The sequence below is a fragment of the Pocillopora verrucosa genome, chromosome 12, assembly GCF_036669915.1.
Source record: "Pocillopora verrucosa isolate sample1 chromosome 12, ASM3666991v2, whole genome shotgun sequence".
NCBI classification, from domain to species: domain Eukaryota; kingdom Metazoa; phylum Cnidaria; class Anthozoa; order Scleractinia; family Pocilloporidae; genus Pocillopora; species Pocillopora verrucosa.
The window spans coordinates 15,551,513-15,573,152 of record NC_089323.1 but is presented as its reverse complement, the minus strand read 5'-3'; the positions used below and the strand labels follow the sequence as shown (position 1 = coordinate 15,573,152).

The 21,640-nt window shown below is 39.6% G+C and overlaps 4 protein-coding genes across 4 annotated transcripts; 1 reads left to right on the top strand and 3 right to left on the bottom strand.

Annotated features, from left to right (window-relative positions):
- Window positions 1-364: 364 nt before the first annotated feature.
- On the bottom strand, window positions 365-7,582 carry LOC131788006 (cylicin-1). Its single transcript, XM_059105089.2, has 11 exons — window positions 7,428-7,582; window positions 7,241-7,347; window positions 6,979-7,096; window positions 6,087-6,140; window positions 5,271-5,376; window positions 3,849-4,878; window positions 2,910-3,463; window positions 2,067-2,198; window positions 1,791-1,846; window positions 1,389-1,487; window positions 365-858 (listed from the first exon to the last, which is right to left on the bottom strand). The coding sequence occupies exons 1-11, from the start codon at window positions 7,464-7,466 to the stop codon at window positions 727-729; spliced, it is 2,427 nt and encodes an 808-aa protein (XP_058961072.2). The 5' UTR covers window positions 7,467-7,582; the 3' UTR covers window positions 365-726.
- Window positions 7,583-7,901: 319 nt separating this feature from the next.
- Window positions 7,902-10,559, bottom strand: LOC131788011 (chitin deacetylase 7). Its single transcript, XM_059105096.2, has 3 exons — window positions 9,741-10,559; window positions 8,866-9,084; window positions 7,902-8,479 (listed from the first exon to the last, which is right to left on the bottom strand). The coding sequence occupies exons 1-3, from the start codon at window positions 10,423-10,425 to the stop codon at window positions 8,214-8,216; spliced, it is 1,170 nt and encodes a 389-aa protein (XP_058961079.2). The 5' UTR covers window positions 10,426-10,559; the 3' UTR covers window positions 7,902-8,213.
- A 2,710-nt stretch (window positions 10,560-13,269) lies between these two features.
- Window positions 13,270-20,266, top strand: LOC131788017 (chitin deacetylase 7-like). Its single transcript, XM_059105101.2, has 3 exons — window positions 13,270-13,933; window positions 18,613-18,828; window positions 19,498-20,266. The coding sequence occupies exons 1-3, from the start codon at window positions 13,270-13,272 to the stop codon at window positions 19,761-19,763; spliced, it is 1,146 nt and encodes a 381-aa protein (XP_058961084.2). The 3' UTR covers window positions 19,764-20,266.
- Window positions 14,372-17,399, bottom strand: LOC131773195 (tissue inhibitor of metalloproteinase-like). Its single transcript, XM_059089182.2, has 2 exons — window positions 17,141-17,399; window positions 14,372-15,127 (listed from the first exon to the last, which is right to left on the bottom strand). Exons 1-2 carry the CDS (start codon window positions 17,382-17,384, stop codon window positions 14,589-14,591), a joined length of 783 nt encoding a protein of 260 aa, XP_058945165.2. The 5' UTR covers window positions 17,385-17,399; the 3' UTR covers window positions 14,372-14,588.
- Window positions 20,267-21,640: the final 1,374 nt, after the last annotated feature.

Sequence of the window (21,640 nt, the reverse complement as noted above, 5' to 3'; positions counted from 1 at the left end):
TCAATTTTGTTTTCAGCAAACTCCTTGAAGAAGTATGCGTAAGCTAGACTTAACTCTTTGAACTGTTGGTTTGTAATGCTGCTCACTAATTTCAGCTTTTTACCCCGCCACAAAAAATTCATTCAGTTCTGTTAAAAGGAGGGGGAAGGGGGTCAGAGGGTACAGACACCGTTGCTACGAAAATTCACTCGCTATAACAATTTATTAAGTCATGATGCATTTCTATAGAGAAAGTCAGTTCTATATTGAAGTTGTACAAAAAAATTAATGGTGTGGGGGGGGGGGGTGGGTGGGTTGGGGGCGTGATAATTAACTGATGTTAGGGATTCTTTTTCTCCAAGAAAAAACACCATTTACGATAACCATTTTATTTCTGTAGAAAAATTACCTATAGCGGTTTTAAGTCCACTGTCTAATTTTCTTAAAAAATATATGAGATGTACTTCTTGGACATTAATGATCGAGAACATAAATAAATATACGTTAATATTGTTTTGAACAAAGTGATCAACAAAATTATAGTTTACAACACTTCTTTTCAGCTATTAAATGTTTGTGGAATTGATGTTAAACAACCGTTCATAGCACACGTCTTAACTTTGAGGTCTGACTGCTGCCAGTAAAGTTTCTTACTGCAGCTATTTCATCGCATAACGCGTCACAACACGTAACGTATCACACTCGTAACGGATCACGACACGAAATGTATCACACACACGTAACGTATCACACAGCAATGTTTTCCGGGTTCGCCAGAGTTGCCAGGCTTTTTTGTGATTTCGTCAGAGTAAGGTTGATCTTCTTCTCCATCAAATCCTCTCGAATTTGTTTCAACTCCTTCTGGGCGGCGTCACGATTCTGAAAACATCAACGTCGAGATCAGTTTGGCGAATGTTTACAAGGTGGCTTATGACAGCTTGAAGTATTTTTCATTTGGTATCATTAAAAAAAAGTGATTGCGCCTTGATGAATGATTAGCAATAGTGTTAAGGACCACTGATTATTTATTACCTGGTGGGAAGGGGAGGACGTACGATTTTTTCGGGGGAGGGGGGGGGGCCGGATTAGCGACGTCGCTAACAGAGTACAAAAGGGGAGTTATAGAAAATTTACTGTCAATTAGGGGGCGAATATTTAGAATACTACAGAACTTTAGGGGGAAAGGGAGTCAGGTAAATTTTATTGTGTCACGACCAAAATCCCTTTATCCCACCCCACATCCCCCCCCTTTTTAAAGCACTGATCAAGTTTACATTTTGAATGACTACCATTTGTAGTCAGTGTAAGCTTGAAGCAAGGCACTCGATACAGTGCAACCTGATTCGACGATTGATGGCAAAGAAGGAAGCCAGGAAAACAAAACACAAAAAGAAAAGCGTGAATCGAACCTTCATCTCAGCCGTAAGTTTAGCTTTCAGTTCTTCAATTCTCCTCCGTAGTTCTTCAACCTCATGCTGCAATCGTGCCAGAGACATGCGTTGGTTTGTCTGTGAGTAGAGAAAAAAAAAAAAAACATTTTGAGTTCCAATTCAGTTATGGCAATTAGCATTTACTTCACTAAGACAATAGAACCTACCAGCAAAAAAAGAAAATACAAGTAATCACAGCGGCCAATCAAAACAAAGACGAATATTACACGGAGCCAATGAGAACTTTCACTAAAACTGCGTGACTACCTTTAGGCGCGGGTGACCAGGTCACGATTGATTTACAACTTATTAGTTGACAAAGTGTATCGATTTTTGAAGACAAGTCATAAAGTGGAGTTATTGAAATGTTCCTTATGTTACCTTTTCAGACGGTGACTTGAAGTCCACTCCCGCTTGAGGTCTTCCGCCTTCCCTTTCTAAAGAAACATAAGTAGAAATTCAAGTTTAGCGCCTCACGCATGGAGAACATGTTAGTCAACAAGCCACGATTGGATTCAGTTTTGCAAATGAATGGCATAGAGAGGGCTTGAATTTTCTGAAACAATCACAGAGTACAACATAGCAAAACCGATACAATCTTGGAATGCTTTCAAAACTCACTCAAATTGATGAAAACACCATGCAAAGGACCATTACCTTTACTTTCCAAGTAAGACATTAGAGATTTGTGTTGAGCATCGACTTCATGTCTCAGTCTGTTGACCTGCTCTTCTAATGCAGCTGTTTTTCTCTTCTCCTCAAAAAACTTCTTCTTCCAAATGTTTTTTGCTGAACGTAAAAAAGGTCAAAGTTAATACAGGCATCCACAAGACAACAGAAGACGAAAAGACAAAATTTCTCTGCTGCACGTAAGAAAAAGTAAAGTTAATACACGCGTCCACAAGATGAATTGCAGACTCTTTATTTTTTTATTTTCCTTCTTGCAGGTGAGTATGTTAATTGTGGCTTCTACTATGCAATGTTCTTCATGACTATGAAACCTGCACCATGTGATATAACTATGCATACAAGTATCCTTCTCTTTATGTCTTCTTAAGTAAATAACGGCTTTTTGCTATTTAAACTTCCTTAGTACATTTACACATAAATGGAAAAAAAAGACATAATTGTCCTGATCACGGTAATAAAACAAAACCATCAGAAAAAATAAAGGGGGTAGGTTTCTAAAGAAACTATGGTGCGGCGTCGGTGGGAGATATATCAGGGTAATTTAGTATTAAAAACCGAGCTGTTAATGTAAATTTGTCACCGTAAAGAGTTTCAAACGTTGACATTTCGAGCGTTAGCCCTTCGTCAGAGCGAATGGAGGAATTGTGGGTTGTGTGTATTTATATGCAGAAAATGGAGCTACGCTATTGGTGTAAATATGGTGACGAGAAAACAAGAATAATAGCTGTGCATGCCTTAAAGGAATACAGTACTACAAAGGTCTTATTGAAAATAGCAATGAACCGCAACATAATAATAAGTTTCACCTACATTGATTCCTCTTCTGCATCATCTGATTCTGTAACATCTTGGCTCTCCGTACTTTTGCCTCTCTCTCTTTCTCCATGTCCACCCTTGCATTCTTGGCCTTTCTCAACTCAGCCTTCAATTCTTCTATCTCACGACGTTTCCTATCCTTAGCTGATGCACTGTCTGCCTCCAGTTCCTTATCACCCCTCTTGGGGTACTTCATGGGGGGTGGCGTGGGGGCCTTGGGAAGCTGAGGGATTTTGAATTTGTTTTCAATACTTTCGACAGGTTTTTTAGCAGGTTTTTTCACCACTTTTTTTCCTTTTGTAGCATTTGCCTTCACGCTATCTTTCTTTGTATCGTCTTTTGTACCCATTTTATTGCTGTCCTTGCCTGCAGCTCTATCTCCTTCTGCACCCTGCTGTGTGTCCCCTGAAATATCTTTCTTGTCATTAAGTCGTGCATCATTGAATCCTCTCTGATCATTGTTGTCATTAATTTCTTCAGCCAGTTCTTCCTGTTCACTACCGTTTTGATAGCCATCCAAATTGTCTTCACTATCATGCAGATTAAGCCTGAAAAAAAATGTAAGATATATATAAAATTGGGATCTATCACTGTACTACTACTATAAAAGAATTCCACAAAACTTTCATTTAAATTTTTGTATGGAATTCAGTGCTCTTATTCTTATGCAGTGGCAAGCTGGGCTGAGTTGTTCAAAAATGGGTTAGGACAATCCAGGGTTAGAGTGAAACCTGATTTCAGTTCTAAGAGCTTTAAGAGAAAATTTTACAACATTATTACATTTTTACAACATTATGATTGGATGCTCCAAAAAGAATAGAGGAAATTATTCAAAACAGGCTTTGAAACAAATTTGTTTGAAAAAAACCATGGAATGAAAATAATATATTTTGGATTTTTGCTCTTGAAACATGAGAAAACTGAAAATCTTACGCATTCAAGTCTTGTAATCCATTTGCAATAGCATTGTCATGCTCCAGTTCATCAGGCAGTGTTGGCCTTCTTGCTCCTTTGGCTGGAGAAGGGAACTGAACAAACTTGGATCTCTCTTCCACTTCACTTAAACTTGGAGGCGTATCTACACGACTCATTGTCACTTCACCATACACAGCTGAATCATTGGTAACCTCATAAATAACATATCTACTAGCTTCCTTTTGACCATTCTGTTCTTTGGATTGAGTTCGCTCAACAGAAGGTGATCGCGATCTGTCTCTCCTTTTCTTTTTCCCTCCTTTGGAATCAGCAGGCTTTTTCTTCCTATTTAAATCAGCTGCACCTTTCTCATCTATTTTACCACTTGGATTATCCTTACTTGCATGTATATCAGTAGAATCCACATTTCTAGAATGAGCTATGACTTGTTCAGCCTCTTGGCCTGGAAATGGTGATGAAATGACACGCCCAGAAGGAATAGGTGTTGGGGGAGACACCCCTGCCCCATTTTGACCAGGAAGAGTCAGAGTCTGATACACCTCTGGTTGAATAAACTTCACACTTTTGGTTTCTGATTGATTACTTCCATCTGAACTGCTGCTTCCTTTCTTCTGTATTTTGTTCTTTTTCAACTTGGATGCAGCAGGAGTGGACAAGTTGTCTTGTGGTTTTTCATTCTGAATTTCCTTTTTCTGTTTTTTCTTATGTTCTTTTCTGTCATCCTCTAACCCACCATCATTCTCTGAGGATCCACCACTTCTGTCTTCTAATGATTGCCGTCTCCTGCCATTCTCTTGATCTCCGTCGTCTTGTGTTCTCTCATGGTCACTGCTTCCCTCATCTTCTGAAACAGACTTTTGAGATCTGCCACTTTTCTCAACACGATTGAGAGAACCATTTGGCTCTCCTTGTAATGTAGATTGGTGAGGGTTATTATAACCACCTGGAAGCACATTTTGATGAACAAATGGTTGCTGGATAAACCCTGCAGGTGGAAGCTGATGAGGCTGAATGGATGCCATACCAGCTGCAAAAAAAGGGCATATGTCAGAATCTGTCATATTAATACTGGTTAACCCTTTCCACCGAAGCATCAGCATGTATATTCTCCATACTGCTCTCTATAAATTTTCTCAGGTACTGATGAGGAGAAATTGTTCAACCGTCAAGAGCTTCTCAAGTTGGTAGCAATAAATTAAAAATCAAGGGTGTTAGGAGCTTCTGAGCCAACCATACATAATGTTAATTTGCAGTTTCAAGTTTGAGTGATCGCTAAATTTTTCTTTATCTTCAAATTTTAAACACCTTCATCCATAGTCTCTACCTTTTGCTACATGTAGATTGAATTTTTTGTGCATTAGATTCACAATAGTTACTATAAAAACTAAAAAGAGAGTCAAATAGTCAACAGTAATTTACCAGTTGTGAAGCCATGAGTTTGTATAATGGTATTGGTAGCATTCTCTGCTGGCCTTGCAAAGGCATCATGAGTTCCAGGAAGGATAAATATTTCTGGACTATAAGCCTATAAAGAGACAACCTTTTTTAATATTTGTATTTCATACTGATTATCAAAAAATGGATCACTGGATAATGCAGTTTTTATTGGCTTTTTCATCATGGATTATGGGCTGTTATACCATGTGTGCCCATGAAGACAAGTTAAATTGGAAGTGTTTTAGTACATTTTACCATTCAATAACTTGGTTCTTACAAAATAAAGTTGGACACATTCATTTTAAATTTTGAGGTGTTTTTAATTGGACAATTCTTCCAATTGCACTTGTTGGATATAAGATGATTATAGCCATATCCAATACATGCTCATAGAATAATTGTAAATCCATCAACACATTAAAACTTAAGATCAGGGCCTTGTCATTCAAAACACAGTTTGAACCAATCCAGGATTAAAAGTTTTAACTAGAACTGATAACTCTCCTTTAAAAGTATATATGGAATTTCCAAGAGTAAGTGCTCACAATCTAAAATGTGTGTGAATAAGCACTCACCCCTTACACCACAATGTCAAACAAGCACCCCTCTTGAATAGCTGACTGACCCCCTCTTCCAAAACCCCCCCTGCCCCCCTCTCCTTCAGGCCAAAATTTAAAATAAGCTCTGGGTGCTTATTCATGGAAATGTAGTATTATGCAAACACTTTGTGTATTTCTTTTTCTGTATAATGCAAAACAAAATGTACTTAAATAAAGGGAAAAAAAAAGGCTGGCTTACCACAGGTGGTAAAAAGTCCTTGGCTTTGAGCAAACGCTCTTGATTTTCTTTGACCTAAAAATGAGCCGGAACAATGAGTACCAAGGAAAATTTATCACATTGTTTATAGTGTGCAGATTCGTGATGAAAGATGTATTTTTTTTCTCAAAAATCCATCTGAACCATAGGCGTAATAATATAGGAAACACTGAAAACCACTTTGCAAAGAAAGTGTATTATTTATCAATTCTGACTAATAACAAAAGAGAGGAAGTTTTCTTATCATAATAATATCAGATAACAAATATGGCATGAATTCTATATCTTAGATAAGGTAAGACCATAAAAACGATAGAGTATCACTCATCGTCGAATAATTAAAACCGAGTCATCGTTTAGATATAGAGTCATATGACAGTAATGAAAGCTGAGTCAGAACCAAGGTCAACAAAGGAAAGCTGGGTAAAGCTCAAAATGCCAAGGTTTTTTTATTACTCAAAAATCTGACATTCACCTGTCCCGCTAAGACTAAGCTCAATAAATTTACAATTGCAAATTCCCGACACCATAAATAATTTAACAGAACGGCAAAATAGGACGAAGAGGTAATTTACAGTTCAAGTTATTGTCCTTTTAGTCGGCAGGTGTTTTTAACGTCAATACTTGAAACCAGAAACACAATCGACCAAAATTAACGTGTAAAAGATTACGAGATAAAAACAATGAACTAAATTCAACGCACTTAACGTAACTCGATTTGGTATATTCTATGATCCTCGCCTATCTCACGGAAAGCTTACAGAAGAATGATTTGTGTACCTCTGAGAACAAATCTAGCATTTTAATAAGCTTTCCTAGTTCATAGCCTAAGAACTCTAAATTATTTTGATCTCTGGTAGATTCGATTTCTTACCACGGCCATACATCTTCCAACAGATCTCAGGAATATATAGTCTTCTGGAACAACTTCTGGTCCTAGTTGTTCCTCGATGTGATCTCGTAGATGGTTTAAAGAAATATAAGGCTGAACCCTGTAGAAATAACAAAACACTTCCGATGAGCAGGAAAACACCGTAGAAAACGTTGATTGTAGAATGAAAGGCATTTCAGACACTTGACGACTATAAAATCGCCGTGTTATTTCTTCCCGCTTGAAGACGAAACGGTATAATTACCGGACAAATCCAGCAGAAACGGACTCCAAAGCGATGTTGTTAAAGGCTGTTCGGTATTTTTCGAGCCACAGATCCAAGGGAACGACAAAAATGTGTAAATCTGCCAACTAAACAAAAGGAAGAAGTATGCTCAATTTCACAATCCACACGCCGGTTCAAGTTCGAAAAAATTTAGCGTAACTCTTACCTCATCCGGAGGCAGAAGACCGCTACTATGAGCCGACATAGTTATGCTTTCTCAGCAGGAGTTACTCATAGTTTCGCCAAAAGGGGAGACGATTTTTTAAAACACTTCGGCGCGTTAATTCAGGTCAAATCGCTCTCAATGTCGTCAAGCACTTATTTATTGCCCTCTTGCTTGTTGTCAATCACGTGACGCCGCAACATAACGTCATGGAGACGAGGCGCTAACTTATGGATCAATATGATTGGTTGAAAAGCTATACCTCAATTATGAACAATATGTTAATAATTTCAATTACACAAACCTTTGCCGAGTAAGCCTTGTGTAAATCACACTGCGCAGCTTAGTAGATTTAAAGGATTTTGCTTTTAAGTATCTAATACCCAAAGTGCTCATTGCGCCTGTGTCTGCCCAGCATTGTTTGCGAATACCCTCAACCAAGCTTCAGCAAGATCAGAGATGAAGCACGTAATCGAACAGATTTTCGCCTGTTTATTGAAGAGACCCGAAACCATCAAGTTCCTTTGATCAAAAAAAAGGTTTATTAACAAACAAAAGCAAAACAGATCTCTAAAGCTTTTCTTTTCTGTTATTAATGCAAAAAGCGTTAATTTACTCGATACATCTTTAATTCCAAGATTGTCAAGTAGCACGTTAATCCTAACTACGTTCAAAAGTCCTTTCGAATTCACAGTTATTTGTGTAACAATATTTTTTTTTCATTTTTGCTTCAACTGGAGAAATTTTAAGCGAGCGTATTTCTTTATCCGGGACATTCGTACTCTGAAGTTAGTTTCCGTCCGGGTTTCCGACCCAGGGGTAATGAGCGGGACAGGGGCGGGTACATGTGTACAAGTAATGCGGGTCGTCGGGGAAACTGCAGACGTTCGGGGAGGAACAGGCCGGGGGCGGGGGAGGCGAGTCGCATTTCCAGGGGGCGAAATTTTCGATGTCGTCAAGACTGGTTGGCGATTTGATCCATTCGATCACATGTTTTATTCCAAGCACCCAAACGTCTCCACGAGCGAGTATGTCCTGGAGGAATTTTTCCATCGCTGAGAGATAAACGCAAGACAATTTGTTAATGTTGGGTTTAGGGTAGGTGCACAGTTGTTATGATACGGACATTGATCAACCAAGGGAAATGGCCTTGACCGATATAACGCCAAATTCTCTAATTAGCAAAAAAATGAATGATAGTGGGTATTTTGCTATCTTAGAAATTAGGGCTTAATTTTCCTACATTCAAATACTTCAATGAAGACAAATAATGTTATATCCGGATTAAAGTCAGTACATATGCAACTGCGCACGTACCCCTCCCTAAACTCAACTTTAACCCTAAATTGTTTTCAGTTTACTGTCGTTGGGTTAGGGGAGGGGTAGGTGCGCAGTTGCCCAGATACTGGCATCAGTCCTGATAGGATTCTTGTATCCTTACCAGTTAAAGTGTATGGATATCTCGCAAACCATCCAGCGTGCAGAAACATGGGGAATGGTGCTCTGTTCGTGGTGTAATGTCGCTCAAAATTCGTCGACAATAGATCATATGCTTCCGTTTCATTGGCTGGTGCGTAGCATTCGTCAATCATATTGCATGGATTTCCTCGTGAATCGGTGTAGTCGATCATAGGAACCTCCCAAAGACCAGGGAATGAATCTGAAAAACAAAATACAGCGTAAGACAAAACATACCAAACATAAGATCCTACCTACTCACTTGTCACTCTGCGTGATAAGCCAGCTAGATTAACACAGGACACCAGTCCTTCTCGTCCAAGCGCGGCCTTTTCTATTGCTGTTTCACAACCTACGACAAGTTTAGGTGACCGGAACAAAGAGATATTATTATTTTATTTTTCCCTGGCTCTCCCACCCGACAGTCGGGCAGGTAATGTGTTGATCAATTCGAAGCTTCAACATCCCCCCGGGCAACCACCCTGGCATTTGAACTTTTGAAGATTGGTTTGTACAAATTTACGCCCCTCCTGAGCCAAAATAGGGTTCTTATGCTCTACCCAAGAGATGAATTTGTAGACCTTTTCTTCTGAGCCATCTGCGCGCGAAAGTGAACTCTTTTCCTTCAAAATCTTCCTTATTAAAAGATAAAACACGTGCTTGCCGCTGAAAGACTTGACCGAATGACAGTTCCGGTTAAAGTTCTCACCCAACCCGCGCAAGGTTCAAATTTCCCACTCCTCGGACACGGACGACAATCAAATGCCCGTGTGTTTCAGGGGGAAATTTGATGCTTCGAATATATCGGCGCTTAAAATAATGCAATTCAAGTCCGTGATTTCTTTGGGGTATAATCACCTGTAGGACATGGCGGAATAACGCATTCTTGTGTCGATCGATAATCCAGCGTGTAGGGCCACATCGGCGGATCCGTAAACTTCTGGGTTGGCATGGACGAGTCATACAGGAACTTGTTATCATGCAGAACTTGATACATTGTGTTGCCCCCGAGCTGCAAGAAGGGTACACGGAATCCAACGACGTCCTCTGCCTTGACCTGTCCCCACTTTCTTAAAATTTCCCTCTGTCCCGCAATTTCGTCCGTCAGCTGACTGTAATTTGCTGATTTCCACCAGGAAGTAGGGGTTCTGTGTGAGATTGTATGATCTGCAATATCGTGCCTGTTGTGGTACAGCGCTTGTACCATTTGATACTCCGTGTACTCGTGCGACACGAAGAAAGTGGCTGTTACGGTACAACCGTTTGGATTTTTCAGTTCGCCAGTCCCAAATAGATCCTGGTAATATCTGTCCACTTGGTCATTTACAGCGTCATCGAAGGTCAACATAACCATTTGCGGAACTTTATTTGGTGGAAGATTTCCAGGGATGTCTGTTCCGCTACAACGGCAGTCGGGAAGCTTGCAAATATCTGGTGAACATGGCTGAGCTGGTTCATGTCCACGAAACTTAAGGACTGCTCCGGAGGCACTTTCCACACACATCAAGATCAAAACGAATGCTGTATTGCTTAGCCACGACATGATCTTCAAATCGCTGAGCTGTTGACTTTCAACTGATCCTGTTTCTCTCTTAGCAGTGACTCAAAGACGAAGTTAGTACAAGTCGCATTGATTTATAGCCGACTGAAATTCCGTTTCTGGGTAAAACCCGTCGTCGCGTGACGTCAATTTAGGCGTCACACTATTTTTTTATTTCCGGAATTTCGTGGTAGTTTCGCATCACTTGCAAACTTGAACAAACACCGTGATCCCCCCCAATTTGACAGCTTTCATCGATCACTGTCGATATCTTGACGTGACAAAAAAAATATCAAATGATCCGATTACTTTTAGGGCCTGTTTAGCAGTGGTCGAAAATAGTCCGCGTTTACATACAATCTTACAAACCCGGGATGCCGGGGTGAAGTTTCTCGAGGTTGTTGTCGCGCTTTCAGTTAGGGAGTTAAGATATCACGACGGCGACTTGTGATAAAACGTTGCCGAAAAAAGTGAATTTGTTTTCATCTATTTTTTTTATCGATGCGTTATGTTTCTGACGGTGCGACGTCTTCACTTCGGCATAACATGTGAATGTATTGTTGAGTTGAAAGTTAAAAAATGACTAAATTGCTATCGAGTTTTCAAGGGGACGTAAACTTGGTGTTTAAACGTTTTAGTTCAGTATGGGACGGCCAAGAAAAATGAAACAGTTTTAAAACATATCTGTTTCGCTATTGTTTGGCTCATCTGATCTTTTTGTAACATGAATGCGACCCCGGCTAGGCGGGCTACCTCACCTTGAGACGTTACTTGGCAAATTGTCGCCCCGGCTGAAAGGGTTACCCTACCCAGCAGACCGTGCAACCCGCCTATGCAGGTCACCCCATCTATCATGTACACGTGATCAAGATAAAATAAGAGATTACATGTATGGACAGGCGGGTCACCTCCCCTAACTCCAGGGGGTTAGGAACCATGATCTGAGTGCTTCTCACGCAATCGTCGCGAAGGGGGTGAGGCGCGTGACGAATTCAAAATTTGACGCCATTTCAAGGAAAAGTTGAGAAATAAAGGAATTTATTGTTTTTTTAGAGGGCACGGTAACGAATCTTGCAATCTGATTGGTTCTTTACCCGGTCAGTATTTTCCTATCTCTGCCCACGGGCCAAGGTAACGCTTTCGTGAGTCGCCGAGTACATCCCAACTTTCGTTGTCATTTTTCATAAATATACCTCGTTTTCCGGCTGGGCAGTATTTTTAAGCAAACACGTCGGTCACTACCTCAAGCCGATAAATAACTTATGAATCCTCTCTTTTCTCTCTATCAAATCACTTTGGTTGACAGAAAAATATTGGTTTCAGAATGAATTTGTATAAACAATAGTGTCATTACGTTGGTTGACAAGCGGCCTAAAAACCTTCTGCAATTAATTTTAATCGTTCACAAAAGTACCCAGAAAGTTGGAACGTGAGGTATTTGGTTACAGTTAAACTGAACGATGGAACTTTCATTCATTTAATATCTGAATTTTCTCGAGCAATTTGTTCATAGTGAAAGAGCGAGCGAAGTTTTAATTTAAGTTCTACAACAAATATACGCTCCTGGTGAGTCTTTCCAATTCCGTTCAATTTGGACATTTGTACCTTAAATTGCACAACAGAAATTGTAGGAATTTTTTGAGAAAAGGCCGCATTACATTCCCTTGTGTCTCGTTGGAGTGTGCCGTTCGAATTTAGTTTTTGTGAAGGAAAGATCAGAGTTAAACACGCCATTACAGCAAACAAACGAGCAAACTCTCACAACTTCAAAATAAAAAGATTGAATTTACTCACAATTACTTTCCTCGCCGTTTACTTAATGAACAGAGGTAAATCTTCGTACATGAATGAATCGTCGATGAGAGTGAATAATACTTTCCGTTAGATCATTAACTGATTTTGAAGAAAACATTGTCGTGACAGTCCTTGCCAAACTAGTTCTGTTGGTTTTCAAATGTTCCTTCGCTTTTTTTTTTCTTGCGCACTCTCTAATTGACAGGTGTCAGATTGTGACAGATACTTGTAAAAATAATGTTTCAAAGTTTGTTTGGAAGCCTTTTAAATCACCTTTATCGTTACGGAAATGAAAATGTTTCGCTGAGGCATCTCTCTTAAATTTGCATCACCTCTATTTTAACTACCATTTACCCACTCAAAAATTGTTCAGTTTATGGAAGATCTTGCCGTATTTACGGCCATAAATCATTCGGGTTCTTTCGGAAAGAATTTCGTCTAGTTTATAAAAACAATAAATATGTTATTTACCGGCTAAGGGTCGGTCCGTATGGTGAAAAACTGTGACCTCGGTCTTGAAAATACTGCCCTCGGCCTACGGCCTCGGGCAGTATTTTCAAGACCTCGGTCACAGTTTTTCATCATACGGACCTCCCAGCCGGCAAATAACATATATATATCAATATGACAGTGCTTGCGTGAAATACTTCTATTCCTGTAAAAACTAAAACATGTCACAAAAAGAGTGAAATAAATCACTATTTGCTAAATCTTTCTAAGAATTAGAGGTTATCCAAGGTCAATTAAATTGAGCTGAATCCAATTTGATGAAAAAAAAGAAAAAAACTTAATTCAGGAAAGCAAATAATTTCTGCTTTCTTAAACAGGTTTTTGATTCGTAATTAGTTTCACAAAATTCTTGAAAGAGGTTGATTTTGGAATTCTACTGGTTCACTTCCTGTTGTCGAAAATAACATATGATGTGTAACAAGAAAAATAAAAATTAACACTTTACTTCATCAGGGAATTTTTTGACAGTCTCGACGGACAGGCCTAAACGAGGAACTTTTCTATAAAAAGGTCTCCGTAGCAAAGTGCACAAAGCAGTTGAATATGTCTTCTTCAAGAGCTGTTACACCCCTTATCATCTTGTTAGTATTGTTTTTGCAAGCTAAAGCAGCAGATTCAGCTGAGCCATGCGACCCAAATATTTGCACACTGCCCGACTGCTTCTGCAGCGGAACCAAAATCCCTGGCAATTTATCACCGTTCTCGACACCTCAGATTGTAATGATCTCATTTGATGCCGCTTTGGTTGATAATGCCTTTCCTCTGTACGAAGAGCTATTCAACGGCAGGTTGAAAAACCCCAATGGTTGCAACATCTCTGCTACATTTTTCGTGTCACACGAGTACACGAACTATTGCATGCTGCAAACGTTGTACCACCAACGCCACGAAATCGCTGACAACTCCATCTCCCGTCGTCTTCCACAAACCTGGTGGGCAACTGCAACTGAGGAAGAACAGGAGCAGGAGATAGGAGGCATGAGAGAGATTTTACGCAAATGGGGCAACGTCCAAGTGGAAGATATCATGGGTTACAGGGCTCCCTACATCCAGGTTGGTGGAAACACGGAGTTCAGGGCGCTTCGGAACCTGGGTTTCCTGTACGAGTCTTCGATGCCTACTCAGGTCTTTAGAGACCCACCTTTATGGCCTTATACGCTGGACTACCAATCAACCCAAGATTGTGTTATCAGGCCTTGTCCGACCGGTAAGTAAAATAATTCGTTTAATCCTTACACCCTAACATCAGTATGCATATTCTCCATACTGTTCACTATACCTTTTCTAGGGTGCTGACAAGGAGAATTTGTTTAACAATCAAAGCTTCTTCAGCTGGTGATGATTTCATTATTCTGATGACCTCACTCTCTAAAAACGTTTCCTAAGAAACTGTGGTGCTGCGTCGTTTGAGGTATATTACAAGACAATTAGGTTTCATGACCCTCCCATCATGAGGGCTAATGCCTCTAACGTCAGCTTAGAAACTCTCCACGACTTATAACCTAGATAAAACTCATTGTCGCAGCTTTTTCCTATTCTAGGAAAAGGATCATTTGGTTGCAGTGTTTCAGCATTGAGACTCAGAATAAACACACCTTTCTATACTTTGCCATGAACAGCGACGAGCCAAGAGCTTGGCAAACCATTTCTGAATAGGCACATTTTATTTCCTTATTTTTCCAAATACATAACTAATTTACCACGGAATACATATCAGCTAAAGGAAGGGATTACATGAATCACATTTTAAGGGTTAAGATCAGTCGATGAACATCCGTTCTACGCTAAAATGTCGGTAGCAATCGACTTCGAAGTATTGAAAAAAAGACTTTATCTGGTCATGTAGAGGCATAGACTCTTCTCTATTGCAAGCATTTTTTGAAAGCAGCCTTTCTTGAAAGGATCCACCTACACTTGTCACCAGTCTTACTGCAATAAGAATGCTTCCTTCGGCAATAGGTCACGCGACTGCCAGCAGCGGGCTTGTCGCATCCACCAATCATATCGTCGCATAAGCTCGGAGGACTCTTAAAACAGAACTTTTCAATTTTACATCGGCAGTTCGGCCCATAAACCCTCTTGAGCCCGCGGCGTTGTTGCACAGAGATGTTTTGCCACAAAGCATGCCATTGACAGTTGTTGATTGTTAACAACTGCCTGTCTGTACGTGTCTCTACGTCACCGAGAAGTAGGTAGACCTTCGAAATGTCGAGTAGTACGCCACAGGCAGCGGTTTCGCTCTCTGTTGCGACGTCAATCACCCTTTTCGTGTTCTTCCCCTTGCCTTGAGTCCTCGCCATGCGGTCGATTGTTGAATTACCTTTAAAGGTTCGTAGAACTCGGAGCGAGTAAATTTTATTGCCGTTTTCTCGTGACTCCCTCAAAACTCTGGCACGAATTGCTAGGGGTCGGAGAAAAACAGCACCGTCAGTCTATAAAATTGAGTGTCGAAAGCCATTCGGTATTTACTTACTTCTGTTAACCCTTTCAATACAGAGATCTTATCAGTAATTCTCCTTACCTTCCGCCACACAATTCTTATGATGTTAGTTTGGAGAATTTGGTATCAGATCAACTAATAATCCCCTAATTGATATTTTTTTTCCGAACTAACTTCGTATGGCAAGCAGTATGAGGAGTCACAAAAGAGATCTTGTTTGCACAAGGGTAATTTGAAACGAGTAGTGTGATCGTTAACAATGACAGGTGTTCAAATGACCTGTCTGTTGGAAACAAAAGCTTTTCGGGGAATGAAGTCGATCGTGTGGTAACATTTTCCACTCGAGTGTAATCCTGGAAAGTGCTGTTGTTCACGACAGTGACAGACATTGCGGAAACCTGAACGGAAGTCATGATGATGTCAAAGCTAATTATCACAAAAGACAGGAAGCAAATAGTTAACAAATTAACCCAGTTCCTTTTCACTTGAATAAACGCATCATAGTCCGACATGTGGTTTAACTATATGGCTTTCAATACGGGCGTTTTTCAAGTTTTTCCGATTTGATCAGAACTAAATTGATTCGCGCGGGAAGGCCAGGAAAATGTGATGGAAAAAAGAGAAATGAATGAAACGTTTGAAAGAGAGAGAAACATATGGAAAAAATTAGTGAAAAGTGGAGAGTGGAAAGTGCATCCTCGTCATAAAGGAAATCGGTACATAGGCAAACAAGTGCATACCAGAAACGCTTTGAACTGTTTTACCGTGTGGCATCGTTTTCAGCTGCAATTTCACATGTTATATTTGTATTGGCTAAGTATTACTCCTGAATAGGCAACCTTGAAAACAAACGCTCTGAGAAATCATTCGAGATTGGCACAACTGTGTGATAGTAGATCTTTCACCTTTTGCCCAAACTGGTCACTTTGGTTGAACGTAAAACTTCAAGGTAAATAATATTTCTTATCCTACTCCAACGTCTGCATTGTACAAACATTGATTTCCGCACAAAGCACTAAATGTGTCTTGAACAATAACTTAAGTCAACATAGAGGTCATTTTGAAGTTTATTTTTCTGTCAAAACTAATCTTTATGGCCTTTAATCTATGGCGGATTTTGTATTGTGGCATGCGGTTTCCGAATGCCATCACGACTTACTGGCCCTGATCCAGTACAAACTTCGTTGTTTGGCGTCTCCAGTACTGTAAAACTTGCTTACTCGTCATATGCTACCCAAGAAACTCAAACTGCAGTGACAAATGCTGATTCCTTATGAAAGACATTACCAACAAATAAATTTATTTTTTAATTGACTGAAAACTGTACGTAAGTCTGTTCTATTTGATACGGAATAATGTAACGAACAGAAGTTTATACAAAGGCCGAACTACGAAAGCAGATTGATAATTTTTTTTGCTAGAATAAAGAAGTTTCTCATTGGTACCGAATTTGAAACAAGATTACAGAGAATTTCAGGGGACAAAAGCCAAACTAATCGGACTTTTTAAAAATTTACTTTTGCTTTCATTTCAGACTTATGTTTCAAAGCGGAATTTAAACAGAAAACATAATTGCAAAGGCGTTCCTTCCCAAGTTCAGAGTATAAAAATCGAAGCTTCACTTGAAAAATTTGCGTGGGTTTATCTAATGATCGCCTTTTAAACTTGAATTTGGTCTGAGCAGTTTAAGTTCCTCTACGATGTTAGATTGCGAAGACGCATCTAAACTACAGGAAATGGTATAAAGGCGCATCATAGAACAGAGACACTTTTTTCAATCAATTTTTCGAGGTGGCTCAATAGTTTGGCATCCCATGTCAAGGAAAGTGTAAATCGATTAAATATGTCCGGAGCGTCCTGCTATGCGGTGTCAACAAATTGCAAGTCGCGAAAAAAAAAACATCACGGTTGTAAAGTTCCCATGAAAAGCACTAAGAACTAGATGAATACAGTAAAAAGGTCTATAAGTCTTACCAAAGTCTGCATTACAAAATTGAGTCTGTGGATGTGGTACTGCACATTTACAAGCCTCACTGATGGCTATGGCGCACAACAGAAGTGTAATGTACGAAAACATATTGGCCATTGTGTGCATCGTTCCTTGTAGACGAGGCCAGAGTGCTTTTGTCTGTCGATCACATGTTATATCAAGAGATGTCGGCCCCAGACCACAATTTTTGTGGGGTCTGACATCATTCTGGATTGTCACCTTCGTCATGTGACAGGGTGTTTTCCAATTGAATTTCAAATGTCAATATCCGATACGAAAGACTGTACGTTAAGAACCTGAGGACTGAAGGCGCGCTTGAGTAGGAGTGCGTCATCAAGCCTCTCATTGGCGTGACTTCACGCAGGCCTCTCGCAAAGCGCGCGAGAGGTCTCAGTGTCGGAATACGGTGGCCCATAGAAGACATGCATATTTTTTTTATCGCTCTGTAAATCTCATTTATCGCGCAATAAAATCAAAATATCGCGCGATAACTGGGAAAGTTGTTAGGTGGCACGTGATCAGCTGTCACGCACGTTGTTTTCCGTGGACGAGACGACAATGGCTGCAACAGTTGGAAAGTACTTTCTTGATAGGGTTGGCGTTGCAGAAGTGACATCTAGAAATTTACGAACCTGCGATGTAATCAGAAAGATTAGATAATCAACACTTGTTCTCAAACACTGACAGCCATCTCTGAAAGTGTCACGTAAGATTTCGCAATAATCTTTTCACGAAAATAAAACGAACTATTGACCTCAAAACATACCTCCTCAACTGTTGCAGCCCTTGTCACAATGGCTGCAACATTGTCATTTATAGCGCGATAATTTTTCATTTATGGCGCCATAATTATTCATTGATCGCGTCATAATTTCCATTTATCGTGCGATTAAAAAAATGTGGCATGTCCTCTACGGGCCACCGTACCGGAAGGAGTCTGACCCACACAAACAAAGAAGACTTTTTCGTGCCAGTCCCCTCGTTGACCTCCCGGTCGGTGAAGGGTACCACAAAAGCGCGTAGAGTTACTCGTGCTTAGCACCTATGAGAACGTGCTTAGAGGCTAAAGTTTTGACCCTTCGACCCTCAATAGTGACTGGCTTTTTACTTTCTCCTTACAGGATCACCCTTTGATCAAATGCAAAAAGTCGTGAGGATATAGGGAATAGTCCTCATGGTTAGAAACATTCTCCTTGTCAGTACCATGGGAAATATAAAGAGAAAAGTGTGGAGATTACAAATGTTAATGTTAGTGTGTAAAGGGTTAATGAAATATTGCCAACCACGCGCCGGCCGATCTAATTTCTTTGCTTTTTCTTTGCTTTTACGTCCCTAATAGAGACGCGCTTCCAAAAACATTGAATTTAAATCAGTGAAAAACTGTAGATAATACTCGGGAAATTGTCATGTTGGACGATCATTTTAACTCTCTTTTTTTTTCAAACCTAATCTGTAGATTCTTTCCCGGGACTGTGGGAAGTTCCATTAGTAGACTATACCGACCTGAACGGCAAGCTTTGCAATTTCGTCGAATCTTGCACTCTCCCTAAAACTGCTATGGAGACTTACGAACTCTTCAATACCAACTTTCAGCGCCATTACACGACCAACAGAGCTCCCTTTTACATGCTCTTAGAGGAACAGTGGCTAGCTAACAGCACTTATTACAAAGGTAGGTTCCAAGTTAAAACAGGACATCTTTTTCAGAAAGCTAAGAAGGGACTTTCGACCTCCAGCTTCCGACGTCCGACTTCCTACTTCCGACATCCACTCCCGATTTCCGACGACGAATTTTCGACTCGGAAGTCAAGAATCTCAAGTCAGAGGTCGTCATTCTTAAATTTTTTCAGGAATAATAAGGAAGTTGCTTTCATGTGGATAGGATTTAAGAATAAATAGGGCAAATTATAAACTATTTCAAATAGTTATCAGTGATAAGGATTGTGCAAAGGAAGTTTACTAAGGCTGCCTCTCAATTGATTTCCTTCTGTTTACCTTTACGGCTATAACAAGGTATTTTTAGAACTTTTCTAACGGAATCGTGATGAGTTGGGAAGAGTTGATGAATACTGAATCGCAGATCATATTCTTACCTCGCTGTTGTTAGACTTGGATTCTACTGTGCGCCGTGACGTCCCTGAGAGAGGCTCGCCTTTGATACGCGTACGTTCTCCATCATATCTCATCCCCTGACTTCGGCAGACGTACGTTGAGAACCTCTAAGAATTAATTGGGGTGGCCTTAGCTGACACACATGATAATGAGTTATGATATTTGTCCAAAATTTGCTTTCTGTTCAATTTTTAAAAAATTGTTTTGTTTATTCTCTTTCTCTTGACAGGAACCGTAGACTTTCTAAAAACATTGACGTCCATGAGCGACGTATGGATAGTCACGGTTTCCCAAGCCATTGAGTGGATCAAGTTTCCAACACCACTAGAAAATATTGAGGACTTTGTTCCCTGGAAATGTGATTCCCAACCCCCACCCGACTGTCCTCTTGGTACTTGCAAAACGTGTTACTATCCCCCGGATCACGTGATGAAGACGTGCGCCCCGCTGTGTCCACCAAATTACCCATGGGTAGGAAACCCAGATGGAAACTGATCCAGATGAAATTGGACCTGAATGGAAACTGACCCGGATGAAACCTAACCCATATAGTTACTGACAAAGGGCGAATGCTCATAACGTTAGCTTTAGAAACTCTTTTACCACGTCCCGATTATGCTCTTAAAATGCTGGAAAGTTGCTCATCGGAATATCAAAAGTTGCTAAAATTTGGAACCTTCTTCCTGTTTCAATCAAATCTTATTTGTCAAATCTTAGCTTTGAGACGAAAATGCACGAGTTTTCTCTTCCTGTTTCAAATAAAATCAATCAAATTTTCCTAGCTTTGAGGCGAAAATGCACGAGTTTTTACTTAAATGGTCACTAATTTGGCCGAGCTGCACATTTGCAGCGCTTATTCTTTTTTGAATACATTGTTGAAAGTGAGTTGAATCGGCTTCCTAGGTAACCTCGCCTTCTATAAATTTTAAAGCTGTAGAGAAATGTTGTTTTGTATTTTAGAAATGCAAATAAATGATGATGATGATGATGATGATGAAGAAGTTCTTCTCAATAATAAACTTAGCTTTAAAGAGTCGCTGTAAAAAACAAAGGCGGCTTCTAACCATTCATTTCCGTTCATTAAAATTGAAAATAAAAAACGACATCCATATTTGTGCGTAGTTGAAGCCGATTATCCATTTGAATTTTAAATAAGAGGCCCGCAGAACATACAAGAAATTTTCATAGATCTATGTTCTTCATGAAGTCGTTGCCTTTATTGTGCTTCATATGTGCTCTGAACCCAAAACTTGTTATATAAATTGCTCGAGGTTGCAAGAACCGCAAAAAGTTGCTTCAAATGCCAAAAGTTGCTCAAAAGTTGCTGGGCACAAGGCCTGGTGGCCAACTGCTTTCTTAATCAACTCAGTTGATAAAGCTAAATTATTAATGAAAATAAGCCGAGGTAACGCTCCTTAGTATTAACTGAATTGTCAACTGAAAGAGATTTCCATACTGATACTCACAAGAAAACATGGGCATGCTGCGCATGCCAGAGTTGTTTTTGGCAGGGCGGGTTGATCGAGTCGAGACACTGTGTAACTGATGTCTAAATTTTTGTTAACGAAAAAGAGCATAACTTTCAAAAGAACGAAAATTTCACGTTACTTTATCCTAAGAGAAAGGAGAACAATCTTCCAATATGTTTGGATGGCGTTTCTCACAGACGTAGCTCAGGAAGGATAACTTAGGGGGCAATTAAAGCAGATGAACTAAACTCAAGCTCTATTGCCCTAAATCAGCCCGAGAAATTCACACGATGCAAATTCAATTGCTGATTTGCCGTTGGCTGATTGGTGCAAGCAATATACCTCTCTATACGCTAACATAGAGTTTTTTTTTTATTTTTTTTTATAAAAAAACACTAAAAAAAATCATCCAAACAATCTTGATGTAGTAATTGCTTAAGTAGTTCGCTTCCAAGCCGATAACGACCATAATGTATATATATATATATATATATATCTATATATATATATGTATATATATATATATATATATATATATATATATATATATATATATATGTATATATATATAGCTCTTTGGCATACAAAGCTTTGCTTTCATGTCCAAATTGAGCACTCTACTAGGATGAGTCATTGCTGCTAGCATTATGCATGCTCACTAGTTTATCTAGTTTGAGCACTCTGGCATGGCTTAGATGATACCACACGTGTGAGATCACTTGGGGTGGCTATATAGCCTTACCTCCATCCTAGCGTCAGCACTGCACTGATGAGGCCCAGAAGGCCGAAACAGTACTGTCTGCAGTTAGTTATATATGTATATATATATATATATATATATATATATATATATAATATATATATATATGAACACAAAGAATTTAGCACGAGAAGTGGTAGAAT

What these genes read in the sequence shown, in the direction of transcription:
- LOC131788006 (XM_059105089.2), bottom strand. Translation starts at nt 7,466, where the DNA reads ATGTCGGCTCATAGTAGCGGTCTTCTGCCTCCGGATGAG. An exon ending in GTTTCTGCTGGATTTGTCCG is followed by an intron (nt 7,097 to 7,240) that starts GTAATTATACCG and finishes TTATTTCTACAG; the next exon opens with GGTTCAGCCTTATATTTCTT. An exon ending in GATGCAGAAGAGGAATCAAT is followed by an intron (nt 2,199 to 2,909) that starts GTAGGTGAAACT and finishes TTTTACGTTCAG; the next exon opens with CAAAAAACATTTGGAAGAAG.
- LOC131788011 (XM_059105096.2), bottom strand. Translation starts at nt 10,425, where the DNA reads ATGTCGTGGCTAAGCAATACAGCATTCGTTTTGATCTTGATGTGTGTG. An exon ending in TATTCCGCCATGTCCTACAG is followed by an intron (nt 9,085 to 9,740) that starts GTGATTATACCC and finishes TTTGTTTTTCAG; the next exon opens with ATTCATTCCCTGGTCTTTGG. An exon ending in ATATCCATACACTTTAACTG is followed by an intron (nt 8,480 to 8,865) that starts GTAAGGATACAA and finishes TTTATCTCTCAG; the next exon opens with CGATGGAAAAATTCCTCCAG.
- LOC131788017 (XM_059105101.2), top strand. Translation starts at nt 13,270, where the DNA reads ATGTCTTCTTCAAGAGCTGTTACACCCCTTATCATCTTGTTAGTATTG. An exon ending in TATCAGGCCTTGTCCGACCG is followed by an intron (nt 13,934 to 18,612) that starts GTAAGTAAAATA and finishes CCTAATCTGTAG; the next exon opens with ATTCTTTCCCGGGACTGTGG. An exon ending in TAACAGCACTTATTACAAAG is followed by an intron (nt 18,829 to 19,497) that starts GTAGGTTCCAAG and finishes TTCTCTTGACAG; the next exon opens with GAACCGTAGACTTTCTAAAA.
- LOC131773195 (XM_059089182.2), bottom strand. Translation starts at nt 17,384, where the DNA reads ATGACGAAGGTGACAATCCAGAATGATGTCAGACCCCACAAAAATTGT. An exon ending in ATTTTGTAATGCAGACTTTG is followed by an intron (nt 15,128 to 17,140) that starts GTAAGACTTATA and finishes TCCGACCCCTAG; the next exon opens with CAATTCGTGCCAGAGTTTTG.